A 15,439-nucleotide genomic window follows, 5' to 3' on the forward strand; every position below is an offset into this window, starting at 1 on the left:
GCCTCATTCCCAACAGTCTCCTTGTCTCCTATTGTTTTAAACCAGAATGATGCTCCCCTCTATCTTCTCAAAAGTTCCTGAATGCTGATAACTGTGCGACGCTGGTCAGAAGTCAGGCTGTGGCCTGGTAATAATTCTCTAGGAAACTAGGTAGCAAACATCAAAGTGATAAACAACATGTGCATTTCCTATGAAGACTTCATAGTGACAGCGCCTTAGGATGTCACACATGTTTCCTCTCCTTGGTCACTGCCATTCTTCTATCTCTGGTGAGGCAGGCAGCATAGGAGGTTACGGCCAGTGAGGACAGGCACTCTCGGGGTGAAGTCACTTGTCTGAGGTCAAGCTTAACAGCCAAGGCTCAAACCCCCGTCCTCTAGCCAAAGTCAACGTGAGGCCCGACTTTTCTGATCAAGGGACCATTTTTGCAAACCTTTAAATACCACAGCCCCTAGCAGAGGGCTCTGTATTGACGTGACTTCACTACCAGCAAGTGACATGAGAGCGGTGCACCATGGATGGAGAGCCCGTGCAGCTGCAGGGGTACCCTGGGTAGCCCCTGTCCTTTTGAGGCCAGGAGTATAGCAAAGCTGCTGGCCCAGTGTCTCAGAAAACTAGTGTGAGGAGCTAATGACACTGACCCTGACAAGCAAAAATGCTTTGATCTCCTCTTCTCCTGGCAAACAAATCGGGTTCCCCGCAATCTGCAATGTATACACATCCCTTCCCTTGACTCTATACTGTTAACACTAACCCTACTTTTTAGCTTCTTTTCAATACCTAATTCCCACTTAATCTTTCGTTCACTTTCTTACTGTCAAATCTGGCTTCTATTCACCAGTCACCAATGAGCTAAACATCCCAAGATCCTTATATCCCTTCCTTAGTCTTTATATGCTTGACCACCTGTGCAGTCTGTTGTTGATACCTTGCTTCTCTTGGAAATCATTTCACTTCAGCACCTGCCCCTTCCTGTCCATTTTGAATTATAAATACATTAACATCTGGGTTGGGAGTGAACAGTCAATCCAGCACCCAGTCCTCCACAACCACCTGCCCCTACAACCCGAGTCACCAGCGATATTAGAACTGCTCAGTCCAGGAACCATGTTCGTCTTCATCTTTTTGTGACCTATATTTGACTTCTCCGTCTGAGTAGCTTTTCTTGAAATTTTCTCCTTGAGCTATGTGATCCCACTTTCTACGGGTCCTCCTCTTTCCTCTGTGAACCATCTCTTTAGTTTCCTGTGTGGGCTTCCTTTATCCATTCAACCCTTTAAGTAGTAGTGATCCCCAAACCCATCCTGAGCCTTTCTTCCTTCCACCCCTTCTGAGCAAGCTCACTGATTATACCAGTGCACCAAGGAATCCCGACACTTTCCACTGGAAGTCATTGCCTAGCTCCACATCTAGATACACATTCCGGAGGCATTTCTACCAAGGCACTTGGTACTGAAGGGGAGCCACTTTTCTATAGGCACTTCAGGAATATTCATGAAGCTCTGTTTAAATTCTCATAATCAAAAATAAATAAATAAATTCTCATAATCAGGTATCATCTTCCAAGATTCTGAGAGTTAGTAGGTCTAGCATAAAGTCTGGGCATTTAAAAATTAAATTCTGAATGATTTGGATGCACCCTTCTTCACTGAAAATGGATCAATGGGTCTCCATCATCATGCAAATTCTTTGGTCTTTACCTATACTTCCCACTTGAAAGCATGTTGGTGTCTCAGACTTAACACCTTCTGACCATTGCAGAATCCTCAGGGTTCCTTAAAACAAACCAAGTGCTTTCTCACTTCTGTATCATTTCAGCGGACTATCAAAATTTTTCCTTCTTGTTCACTTGAAAAAAAAAATTCCTACTTTTTCCTTTTTTAAAAAGGACTCAGCTCTACTTTTGGAATATCTTCCCTGTATTCACACCTCCTCAACCTACTGGCAAAGTTAGAGACTTCCTTCTTAAAAGTGCAATACACCTCTACTCTAACTGTGATACGTAAGTACGCTCTTATTGATAAGCACATACATGTCTATGAGCCTGTATTAGACGCTTGTGAATCTGTAGAGGTCAAGCACTTGCCCATCATTCTGAATGGCAGAGTTCAATACGATCTCCTTACCTATTTATTTATTCTCACTTCAGTGATTTTTCCCATTTTATGAAGTCAAAAACTCTACTCAAATTGATTCCACAAATAACCCCAAAGTAGAGTTTTATGACCTTACTCTCTACATCTTGACCAAATTAACTTAATTATCAAGCATATGAGTAGCTATTCTGTGACTCTTCTTTTAGCACTAAGATGATTCCAACACTGGGCGGGAGTGGAGACTTGCAAGGCAAGGGGAGAGTGGTCAGGTACACACGGGTAAGTGTGAATGGCTCTCTGCTTATATTTCAAAGTGAAATATAACACTCTTTGATTAGTCACACTTCTGTTCCCCTGCACTAGGGGGGACATAGCATAAACGGAATCTCCTACCACTTAGTATAAGAGAAAGATTAAAGTAAAACTGTGGTTATCTGTACCATCACATAAGGACTTAAATACTCAGCTCAGGACAAGTTATTTTCAAATGTTTCAAGATAAAAATCACTGAAGGATTCCCTGTAACCCTTATCAGTATAACTCCCGGGGTAAACTTATCATCCTTTCTTTCGGGTAACTTGATACTTACAGAGCACAATTTGTCACTCAAAATTAAGATACAATTTCCAATTAAAACATTTAAAGGCACCAAGACATGGCACAAACTATTTGTGAAGATAAATGATATGTCAAGTACCTTGCTCAGGTTGCTTTTCCACTTGCTTGAATAGACCAATAAATCTGATTTGGAATGGGTAGTTATTGCTTGACAATATAGTGATTTTCCAGTCTTCTGTTTTGAATTAAGGAGAGAAAGAGCAACTTTTGTAGGCAAACCAAGTGGGTTTGGATTACTGGCACTAACTGTCCAATCAGTATAGGCTGAGGTTTTCTGGTCATTCTGAGGCAGATGCAACGCCTTCTGTCTTAACAAGTAACACCACGTAAAGTTGGTTGAGGTCTTCAGGCTGGGGAAAGACAGCTGCTGTGTGTCTCCCACATCAGACACTAAAAGTGTGCTGGTTGCAGCTGGACTTTGCTCTTGGATGGTCTCTTTGTCACCCTGAGTTTTAACTCCTGGAGACTTCCTTTCTTGGTTACTGTCTACACATTCCGAAGGAGAACCTGCAGGAATGGGTGAATTTCTCACTGTAAGAGTTAGGGATGTGGATGACTTGACCTTTTCAAATTCTTGTAGTTCGTTTATGGGTTCTGTAACTAGAGACTTCGAGTGTTCGGATGACAAATGATCAGCTGGTAAAACATCTGTCAAAGGAAGAGCCTCACCACTAATTTCAGGTTGAGAAAAAATATCCTGTTCCAAGAGCACACCTTCAAGAGGTTCGGTAGTACAAACCTGCCTCACTAAAACGGGTTTCTTCTGTTTATTAACTTCACTAGGTCTTGAACTCAATGGTTCCAAAGGTCTAATCTCTGTTGTACAAACAGCCCCATTCTCATCTTTAGCTCTCTTCTGGTGCTTTTCCATGGCAATATCTAAACTATTTGCTGGGGAAAGCATCCTTTTACTTGAAGCTGAGGATTCTTGCTGGGGGGAAAGTCTACCAACAGACATTTTCTGGGTTATGGACAGGGAATCTGGTGGAGAAAAATTCTGGCCCATCTCTGGGAAAACATTTTCACAAACAAGTTCCTTCTCTGGGTTTGGCAAAGCATTCTGGTGATCTTTTTGCAATTTTGGCATGGAGTTTTGGTCTTCGCTGATTGGCACCATGCTACAATTAGCCTGGCAAATTGGCTGGTTGGATAGATCTTGTGTCACCAGGATTTGTGGCAGAGGTGTGACTGTGGCAAAACAGTATGCTGGAACGTTACTCTGCAGATGCACAGGCAATGCAAACGATGTTGGCACCTTCTGTGCCTGACCACCGAGTGGCCCAAGCTTCAGTGGGGGTTGAGCACATGAATTAGGCATGGCATCTATTAATTTGGTTGGTAACGCTAATGAAGTCCCACGGTGGTCAGCCCCAACTGGATCCGAAAGAACTTGCTTTGGCAAAGAAAGTACAGGACTAGAAGAACAAGACTGGCTTGAAGTGAAAACCTGACAGTGAAGTTGGTATTTCGGAGCAAAGCAATCTTTACTTTTAGAAGACACACATAAATTGGGATTTGCATCTGGTTTGACACTCTGTGTAGACACTTGCAGAGACATCTGTGTGTTTTGATGGCCAAGGGGTGTGTGGATTTGATTTAACAAATTAATACCAAAAAGCTGTTGAACAGGAAAGATGTTAGTAGAGCTGGAACTGGAAGTTTCAGTTCGCTGATCCTTAACTTGAGTCTGGGAGTGCAAAGTATTTACAGGAAACTCGGCTAAAGATGCATTAGTGAGCTGAGGGCCCTGAAACGGTGCTGTGTTCGCACCAGGAAGAGCAACTGTTTGGAAAGATGGTGGGTTCACAGGAGACACATGACTATCTGGAGCTATGTTCAAAGATATCTGCCGCATGAGTGGACCTCTCCTTCTTTCTAAGAGAGGCACGTGCCCAGTGACCCCCATGCCAGAAGGGGACCTCAGGGGCTGCAATTCAACAGGTGGTGTTGTCTGAGGTGGGGTTATGCTTCCACAGTCGAATGATTTACTTCTGAAATCAGAGACCTCCATGGAGGTTTGCATGCAGCTAATCTGTTCTGAGGCAGCACGCCTCATTTCCCGGTGAGTTCCAGGAACATTAAGTGTGTTTGAGCCAGCTGGAATCATGAGAAAGTCTGCTCTGTTTAGAAAATCGATTTTGGAGGAAGCATCAGTTTTAGAAATATCCTCTACATCTAATGAAGCTGAGAAACTGGAAGTGTGAGATAAACTACTCTCCCTACTCAGACTCCTGGACAGAGTGGAGTCAAAACTTGACTCTGTTGAAGAATGCTCCATCTCGGCAAGACGGAGCCTCTTCTTTTTGGGTGGCAGCTTCTCTGTTGGCAACTTCGACAAGGTTTCACTACGCTGAGGCCAGCTGAACTTTTCGGATTTTTCCTGATCATAGCCTTGGGCTTCCAGGTCCCGATCCGGCTCTTCTGTGACTAGAATTTCTGGGACTTGGATGTTGTGTTGCCGAACTAGTCGGGAGGGCTGTCCCAGCACATGTCGTTCATTTGAACTCTTTCTCAGACCATCCTGAAGTTCTCCTCTTAGAGGATCTGATGACAGCACAGGCTGGTGAGGGTGAGGTGTATTCTGAGGAGGGAGGCCTTCCTCTAGGGCAATTCCTATTACTTTCAAAGGCCCAGGCTTCCCTGTTCTATTCAGCTCCTGGAAGGTAATGGGGGAACCTCTTTCAAAAGACTCAAGCTTGTCGAATGAATTGGGTCTGCTCAGTGAGTTTGTATGCTGAATGACTGAGATCCCGGTTCCCTGCCTCTTCAGCTCTGTCTTGTCCTGGGCAGTTGAACCAAGGTGTTGCTCAGAGATAGGGGACGGCTTTGGATCTGTGGTCTGCTCGGGGCCTCTGGCAACCAACTGGATTTGGGAGGTTTGCAACTGTATGTTTCTGTGCTGCTGGTCACTTGTTATTGCAATATTATGCTTAGACAGAGTGGAAGCGGGGCCCAGAGAATTCTGAAATGGAAGGCCTTCGGAGCTTTTTGGAGAAGCCCCCCTTTCGTGTTGCTGAAGTTCATCATCATCTCCAACGCTTTTCATTTTCCTCCTTTTTCTGACCTGGGGCGTCTGTTCCCACACCCCTGTGGAACCAGCAACTTTGTAGTGGAGAATCTGAGGCTGCGTGCTATTCGGCACAGGGCTGTGTTCAGATTCTCTCACAGCTACCTTTGTTTTTGGTCCGTGTAACTCTGAGCAGTAAAATTTCTTATGGTTTTCAAAATTCTCCAGTTTTCTATACCTGTTTCTACAGGTTTCACACTCAAACATGGTCCCTCGCCCCTGATGGGACTTCTTTTTTTCTAAATGCGAGCCTGGTGCCAATGACTTGTTCCTTGCCGATACAGTGTCACCAGTGGCACCACATCCTTGATAGCTCTCATCCAAGGACTGTCCAGTACCGAGCAGGTGATTTTCACTTGCTGAAGAGTCTTCAACCGCTGACTGTCTGACAAGGGTACGGGGATGTGCACTCTGGGGCACAGAAGTGTTAGGTCCTGACACAAAGACATCATCGTAGAAAGCGCCAATTTTGTCATCAAATGACTGGCTTCCTCTCAGTGGGTGGGGGGGAGGTATTATGCTCGCAGGTACTGCTGAATAACCTGTGGTAGGCATAGAGTTACTTCTTGTAATAGGCAAACAGTCAAGGGAAGGTACAGACAGAAGAAACACTTGCTTTGATTTTTCCGTAGGGGTGAAAGGGGACTTTGGTATATCAGAGCTTGAACTTGTTCTCCGTCCCATTGGTTTCAAATCAAACTGAAAAGAATCTTTAAAAATGTATGATTTGGGGGAATCGATACTTCCTCGTCGTGAGAGAGAGGTTCTCCGTGGCTTTACACTATCCAGCTGCTTATCATCCACCAAGGCTTCGTTGTCGGAGATAAGCTTTGATATCCGTTCTTCAAGTGTTTTTGTTGCCAAGGGTGGGCGCATCTGACCTGGTAAAAGCAATGCTTTTTCATTTGTTGATAGAGTTGAGGGTGCTGGTGTATTGATACGAGGTGCAGAGGGCCCATTATTCTTATTTGAGTCTTGTTCCATGGTGGGTAACGTTCTGGCAAAGGGAGTCGGCGGACTCGCTGTCTGGTCAGCACTTTCAGAACGTGAAAAGTAACCAGAATCTGTACTTCCCAAGCTTCGAGGACTCAGCAGTTTTCCTTGTTGCTCTTGGGGGCAGTCCGTAGCCTGCTGCCTTTGTAGTTGGGCATGTACCGTTCCTATGTGTGGTTCTTGTTTCCCTTCTGGCTGACTCACATCCCCTTTTTGACGAGACTTCTCGTCAGTCTCTAGGGAGGATGTCCAGGCTGAGTGGGACAGTACACTGGCTCCCTGAAGGTCCTTCTGCTTCTGTGCACTGGACAGTTCAGCCTTGGAATCTGTAAGCTTTGGGCTGTCAACTCTTAAAGGGGACACGCTGATCGGGTGGACCACAACTTTTGGTAACTCTGTCACAGCTTGTGATTCTGAAGCTTTGTCTTGTAGTGAAAAGTCACCCACCACGTGGTCTGGTTTGCTTGGAACGGAGCTTGATTTTGGTAAAGCTTCAGAATTTGAAATCATTTTCATTATTTGCACAGGCTGCAGGTCCATGGAGGCCAGATCGTTCTGTCTTTCATCAGCAGCCCCCTCCTCATCACTCTCCCCACTGTCTTCTACGTCTGAGTGGATACTAAGTGCTTTGGGGGACTCCTGTGACAAGAACAAACCACCAGCATCCGGTTGTAAGACAAGACCCAGTTTGATAGTATGTGCATGGGATTTTTTGTGCTTGTACAGATTGCTTTTAGTCTTAAATGAAAATCCACAGGTCACACAGGGATAGGGTCGCTCTCCGGTATGGGAGCGGATGTGCTTTAAAAGCACGCTGGGCTTTGCACAAGCTCTATTGCAATACTCACAAATATATTTTCCTTGTTTTTTGGGCTTCTGATCTTTCAGAAGAAGATTGCACATTTGTTCCACGCTATGGTTAACGACAGAGGCGACAGGAGTCGAATTATAAATTGGCAGGGGAGCTGACTGTGTAGAATGGGCTGGACTTACTGACATTGGTGAAGCAGAATCCATTTGCTGGTTTTGAGGAGTAACCTGAGTTCTACTGGAAGGTGAGGTCAGAGCCACAGATGACGTCACTGCTATATGATAAACCTGTTCGATTTTGGCATTCTCTTGATTTTGCAGATTTGCTAACGACCTCGTGAAAGCTGGACACACTGGAAGCTGCTGATTTTGTTGGTTAGGTTTAGAAACAAAGTGTTCGTGTTGATGGTATGACTGAGAAATTGACTGAACTGTGGCTTGCTCATTCTTCTGAGTGGCAGGCACATGCACTACGTATGAGGTACAAGGAGAAGGCTGTGATTCAGAAACAAATTCTTGCGGGGTCTGATTCGGGGCATCCGTTGAGCTGTTGTTTAACTGAGAAGGGGGTCGTACAGTTTTATTTGGTCTCAGTTTTTCAATCTTAACTGCACAAGACGAGCCCTTTCGGGACAAGGTGCTCAGCTCTGGCTCCATTGCTTTCAGTAAGACATCGAATGCGGTGTTTGTGTAAGAGGAAGAAGTAGGACTACGAGTGGAGGAGATACATTCACTGTGGTCAGTCCTGGTTTTACTTGACGAAGAACCAGAGTCACATTTTGTGTCCAGGAAGTCTAACTCGGTGGGGTCAGAGCCTTCCGATCCCCATCGACGCAGTTCAGATGCGTGCGGCAGAAACAAGGGCTTCTTTGGGGAGACAGAGTCTTCGGATCTAGGGGCCTCGGCAACTACCCCAGGTGTTTCTCCGTTTTGTTTGGTAAACTGCTTCCCATTTTTTACGGGACTAGGATTCTGTTTTTTGTGAGACTCTGAAGCACTCTGAAGAACGGCAAAAGATGACTCTTCTGTATTTTGTTTATGTTTTGCCTGAAGAGGATTCCTCAGTGGGGATTTTGGTATTTTTTTCAGGTGATTCTCAGCTACAATCTTTTTTCGTTTCACACCTTTAAGTGACTCTGAAGTTGCTTTAATGCCAGCCTCTAAGATTTCTGTTAAAACAAATTAAAAATAACAATTGGTAAAATGGTATATACACTCTATTCATATTTTTAGAATTAATATAATCAGAAGAGCATTATGACAACTGAAGAAGGTAGTTTAAGGAAAGCTTATTTTGGATAAAGCTGTATTGGAACATTCTGGCAACTTTAAGAATACTGGCAATCAAAATCTATTGAAACAATCACACAAAGACCTAAGTGTACATTTCCAGAATGTTGTGTTACTCACTTGACCACCTCTCTCACCAAGGTCCGAGAACCAGATCTTTCAAAAACTAAATTATCCTTCCCCTTCACATTGACAGCCGAGGACTCTACACAACAGTCTGACACCTGCCCCATCCGCAAGAAAATTCAACCTTTTAATGCTGGGTAAGGCAAACTTCTCAGCAAATTTTTAAGAGTATTGTTTTAAAATATGCAATATTGATATTCTTACAAGAAAAAAGGCTATTATACAATGATTTTTATTTTTATTTTTATTTTTTTTTATTTTTATTTTTTTTATATACAATGATTTTTAGAGGAAACATACCTCAGATGATCATGAGATATTAGCTGGTAGAAGCATGAAGAATTGCTAATAGAGCAATTTTATCGATGAACAAAAACTTTATGAAAATAAAAAAATTTACGTATTTGTGGTTCTTCATCAACACAATTTAAAAGTCATAATGCTATAATGGCCCTTAGTTTAAAAAGAAAATCACCATTTTAACTGAACAAAATATTCTTTTTTTTTAAAGATTTTATCTATTTGAGAGAGAGACAGAATGCATGCGTGAGAGAGAACAAGTGGGGCAGAGGGAGAGGGAAAAGCAGACTCCCCATCAAGCAGAGAGCCCAATGTGGGGCTCCAGGATAATGACTTGGGCTGAAGGCAGACACTTAACTGACTGGGCAACTCAGGTGCCCCAACTGAACAAAATGTCTATGTTTCTTTGTCATTGATGACAAGAAGGGAGATAGAGCTAAATGCTGGAGGGAAGGGGTGAAACTACCTCCCTTTCTGGTTGTGTTGAAAGTAAATCAGTATTTAAATGGCATCAACCACTCCCAATCTCTGTCAACTATTATATTTTTGAGCAGTGATTACTTGTCATAATTTCATTGGTTTCCATTTGCTGGATCCTTGGGTACACAAACAAAAAATTATTCAAGCTCACATTATTTATTTGTACAAAAGTCAAATACTCTAATTCCTGATTATCTTCAAATAGCGGTTGCAATGCATGTATCTGAAATTCATATTAGACCAAAATGCTTACATCATAATAACCACTTTATATTAACTGAAGATAAAAATTTACATAAGATAAATATCCTAGTCATCCTGTGATTATCAGTTTATATGCTGTCATAGATTAACTTAACGAAAAACACATTACTAACATGCTAATGAGACATTTACCCATCATAATCAAATGAGAAATAAAAGTTAGGGGGATGCCTTGTAACTAAGATATTGGAGCTAAGAAAAATAAGAAAAAGAAATATCAGGTTTGTTGATAAGAAATGATGTTGAGCAAATCCCTTCTATGCTTTGATCCACTCATTTATAAACTGTTTCCCACTGGTTTTCCCTTTCCAAGATGAATGTAATGAAATTAATGATGTACTTACTCTGTGCCTCGTATTAACCATGCCAAGCAAATGGGAGGAAAAGAAAAGTCATACTCGTCATCTGGGGTGAGTTGTTTCCCCAATCATTTCCAAAAAGCATGGAGGTGGGTTGTAAGAAAGGTAAAAGCCAGTATGTTGTCAAAACACATATAAAAACAGAAGAGAAACCAAAGGAGCAGCAGTTCAAACTGTCAGAACATTCGGAAATACAAGAGGTTTCTACAAAATCTGCTCATGGGGCCCCTAGGTGGCTCAGTAGTTGAGCATCTGCCTTGGGTTTAGGTCATGATCCTGGGGTCCTGGGATCGAGTTCCACATTGGGCTTCGTGCAGGGAGCCTGCTTCTTCCTCTGCCTGTGTCTCTGTCTCTCTCTGTGTCTTATGAATAAATAAATAAAATCTTAAAAATAAATAAAAGTAAGTAAAAATAAAAATTAAAAAATCTGCCTGTGCCAAACCCTATCTAGGACCTAAACAGATCCTTGGTTGGTAGATGGGTTTACTTTGTTATGTTTTATGTGTTTTTTGGAATAAGCTTTTATTTTTAGACAAAGTAATTTGTAAAAAAAAAAAAAAAAATTAAAACAATGTCTTACACTCCAAAGGAAAATGTAAAAATTCAACCCACAGGCAAAACACCCAGAAATACCACACTAACTTTTCAAGGGATTCTATACACCATCCTATGTATGTCTTAAACAGAAAGAGTAAAATTTAACTGTACTTAAAATGAAGCTAAAGTGAAAATAAAGGAAAACTACACTTAAATCTGTATTTCTTTATAGAGATACTACTTTCCTAAAAAAAATTCCTCTGAAGTTAAGACTTTGAAAAAAAAAAACATATTTTAAACAGATTTTCTGAACTACATGCATCAATTTTAAATGAAGACCAACTCCTCTCTCTTTTGTCAAAGTATATAACATTTACATTCAATTTGCATAGTTGTTTACTCTTGGTTTCTCTAGTTGAATTTTAACACTTTCTTGGTGCTAATACATCAATTTTTTCTTTCAAAACTCTGCATACTTCTTTGCTTTCTGGTAGTGATGCAGAAGTGGAGAAGCTCAGAGCCAGCCTGACTGGTGGCCTCTCCTCTTTGGGGTGACTTGCCTTTTTTCCTGTCTGTATGTCTGCAAAATTCTTTATTTCTCAAGTCCTATAAATAACTAGGAGTCAGCATGGAGTTTGTCACTATACAATTTTTGATATTTTGTTTTCCCCTAGAACACAGGGACCTTCTCTGAAGGAGAAGCATTTCATTTCAGAAAAATTTTCTTTTATTATATCTTCAAATAGATCTTTTCTGGCCAATTTTTTTTTCTTTGGGTTGGGCTCCTTTATAGATACCAATTATCTTTATACCAGATCATCCTTACAATGATTTAAATTGCTTCCATTTTGAGGGGTTTTTTTTTCTTTTGCCTTCTTTAGAATTATCTGAAGCTTTTCCTTTTGTTACTCAGTTTTTGAGCCCTTAAGTTCCTTATTGTTTCAAATTTATTTATTAAGTTTTGGGCGAATATTGTTTTGTTCTCATCTTGTTCCCTTAGTTCCAGATTTCCTATTTCATCTTATTTTATTGTCTCATACTATGTTTGGGCTGTCGCTTTAATAAATTTATGATCTTATTAAGTTCAATGCTTAAACACTTCTGTTTCTGAGGTAATATTTTCTGTAAGGCTAAGTGTTTGGCTTATCTTTTCATGTTCTGTCTACTTTTCTATTGCCTGAGATCGTGGGGGGGGGGGTGGGGATTGAGGGGGTGGCATTTGGTGGAGACTATATTCCTAATGGTTTTTTTCTGAGTTGCGGTCACTCTTCTAAGATTTTGTCAGGTCTCCTTTAATAGGGTTCACTTTCCTTGTTGGAGAGATAAAGCCCCTCCAACTTTATTGGTGGGGATGACTCTACATGTTGGATCAGTCTCTAAATATAAGGACTTTGTTGTTGTTGTGAAGGGAGAGGAAGCTGGAATACATCAGAAAGAATGTCAAGAGGGTAAGGGTACCAGGCACATCTAAGATGAACACCACACTATCATCCTACAGTTGGAACTGAAACAAGGTATGTGCCTCACCACTGATTGTTACCCTCCATCCCTTGATTCACCAGATTTGGGGCAGGAGTGCACAGGGTGGATGGCTAAGCCATCTGGCTAGGAATTACAGATAGAAGCCTCCTCAAGGGGGCCAATGCCTGGAGTAGAACGAAGCATCAGACCCTTGGGTGTTCAAGAATGAAGCACCCAGGGTAGTTTTTAATTGGGATTAATCTCAAACCTATCCACTGAAGAGCGACAAGTTATTTTCTCCTGCCCCCGTATCTACAGCAAAGAGCACAATCATAAAACATTGTAGCTGTATCTATGATGTCTGGTACACAGTTATTGTCGGCCACAGAGTTAAGAGGATGCACAGATCAGAATGCCTCAAGGCAGGAGTACAGTTAGGGCAGAGGTTGAGAAGGGAGCAGCTGTTACCATCAGCACCTGTGCTTTTCAATAATTGTAAAGGCACTTTGCTGTTATGGTAGACTAAACTGAAAATTAATTAGAGGATCCAAGAGAAATAGAGACCATGAGACAAGTGGTGGAAGACAGCGGTAGGGCAGTGCCTTTATGACATGCCCATTCTCCACCAGCCAGTGCACAGGCCCACCTTCTGCTCAGAATATGCACCCTGCTTTATAGTATGGTTCCCGGGCTGCTGTGTTTTACTAAAACTGGGCTTGGAAATGCCTGGTGCACAGAACCTTCTTTCCTTAAATAGTGATAATACATAGTCAGAGTGGGAAAGGGTGGAAGGAGCTCAAAAATGGAGTCAACCAACCACTGTAACTTGTGTCTTGGTTGGTGTGTTACTGGAAATGGCTGTCAATCACGCAAAAGCTTAGAGGCATCACTCATTCGGAAATCCAAATAGGAATTCACTTAACACACACAAATCACACTGAGGAGTGACACTAAAGCTGGTGGTGTGGCTACTGTTGGAAGCTCTGATCTGATGGGCTTCATTAAGGAGCCAGTTCTCCATCAGGTGGGTGGTTGGAACAGTTTGGAGAGATCACAAAGGCCACTTGATGGGGGGACCGGTGAACAACAGTTAGAGAAATAGGTCCCAAGTTCTTTGTATTTAAGGCACCAGCACTTCATTTTCCAAGGCACAAGCCTGGTAATCATTAGGGTGCCTGTATTTTTTTAAGAAGAACACCAAAGAGTGTAGAACAGCACCATTAGCTGGTTTCCAGGACTACTTCTTGAGAATAACAGAGTGGAAGCAAACACATTTCCTGGCTCAGGAGAGCATCTGAGTTGCCAGTTAAATATGGCAAAAAATACTCCCAAGGTTCATGGGAACCACAATCTAATAGTGTGCTTAAAATCCTGCCTTGGTTGAAGGTCAATCTCTTTTTCAGATTTACTCAGAGACCCATGAGTGTGAAAATCTTAGGGTCTTCTGTATTCTGGGGACACATGAGCTACTTGTTCTCTCACAACTGAGAGCATGCTGTAGCAGAGAGTAAAAAGGCCAGGGACACAGAGACCACAAGGAAGGCCTTTCAGGAGTTCATGCAAGAGTTAGAATGCTACCCTGAACTCAGGTAGTGACAGTGGGGGCCTCTCAGCTGATTCAAAGCAAGAAAGCTGAAGAAAGACCTACCAAAGATTCTGCTGAATTTCCCATCTTTATCTAGGAGGCCAGAGCTAGTTTGGGGGGGGGGGGCAGGGAAGCAATTCACTTTCCATCCCATCAAATCTCAAACTCAATACATGTGTAGAATTATAAAGTGTGGCTGCGAATCCAGGACTAGACATTTTCAACCAAGAAATGGTTAGGCTAATTACAGCAGAGGCACTTAACATAACATTACACATCCATTTAAAATAATTGCAAAGATGACATAGCAATACGAAAATTATGATCTATTAAATATAGATGCATATTCTTTTCTTTCCCTAGAGGGAAGTCTGGGCTGGAGGCAGAGATCTGGGAGTACACAGTGAGAGCTGGTTTGTAAAAGCACATAAATGATAAGCCAGAGAGAGTATATGGTAGATAGAGAGGTCTGACATCAGCACCTTGGGTAATCCCTCTATTTAGGGTGGATTAGAAATGAAAATATACAAGGGGTAATGAGAAAGATAAAATGTGATGGTGAAGTGCCCAGGATGTCATGGTTTAGAGATTTTTAAGAAAGAAGATGTGGCCAGTGGAAATATTTCATTCTGAGAAATAAGAATAAACAAGAGTGTGCTGGGTTTGGTGGTCACTGGGATTAGGAGGCCATGGTATGTTTAAAAATCATTTCACAAAAGGGAAAAGAGGGAGGGAGGGAGGGAGGGAGGGCACGATGAATACAGAACACCTTCTGAGAAGTGGCTGTGAAGAAAAGGAGAGGCAGGGCTGTCAGCATCAGCGGAAGAGAAGGAAATCCTCCAAATCATAACCACTCCAAAGGTGTGGTTATAAACAGGAAGGAAAAGTTAGCACAGAGACTGAATATGTGAGACAGATAACAAATAAATTAATGTGAGATAAACAACTATACTAAAGGCACACAGGCACACCTTATGTCATTCGGCTTCACTTTGCTGCACTTCGCCAATAGTGCCTTTTTTTTTTTTTAAACAAATTGAAGGTTTACAGCAACCCTTCACCAAGGAAGTTGATTGGGGCCATTTTTCTTTTTCTTTCTTTCTTTTTTAAAAAGATTTTATTTACTCATGAGAGACACATAGAGGGAGGCAGAGACACAGGCAGAGGGATAAGCAGGCTCCCCATGCAGGACTCATCCCAGGACCCCAGGATCACAACCTGAACCAAATGCAGATGCTCAACCACTGAGCCACCCAGGCACCCTGATCGGTGCCATTTGTTCCAGAAGCATTTCCCACTTTACATCTCTGTGTGCCATTTTGGTAATTCTTGCAATATTTCACACTGTTTGTTATTATGATATTTGTTATGATCAGTAATTATCACCCACAGAAAGTATGGAAGATGGCTAGCGTTTCTTAGCAATACAGTGTTGTTTTTTTTAAGTCTATCT

General features: G+C 42.1%; 1 protein-coding gene across 5 annotated transcripts in view; it reads right to left on the minus strand.

Annotated features, from left to right (window-relative positions):
* Positions 1-15,439, minus strand: part of HIVEP1 (HIVEP zinc finger 1) — a 142,699-nt gene that overhangs the window by 30,755 nt on the left and 96,505 nt on the right. For all 5 annotated transcript variants that reach the window (XM_077886090.1, XM_077886088.1, XM_077886089.1 and 2 more), the window contains exon 4: positions 2,794-8,753. In XM_077886090.1, the coding sequence (XP_077742216.1) occupies positions 2,794-8,753 (5,960 nt within the window). The remainder of the gene's footprint in view (positions 1-2,793; positions 8,754-15,439) is intronic.

Source organism: Canis aureus, chromosome 37, assembly GCF_053574225.1.
Source record: "Canis aureus isolate CA01 chromosome 37, VMU_Caureus_v.1.0, whole genome shotgun sequence".
Taxonomy (NCBI): Eukaryota; Metazoa; Chordata; class Mammalia; order Carnivora; family Canidae; genus Canis; species Canis aureus.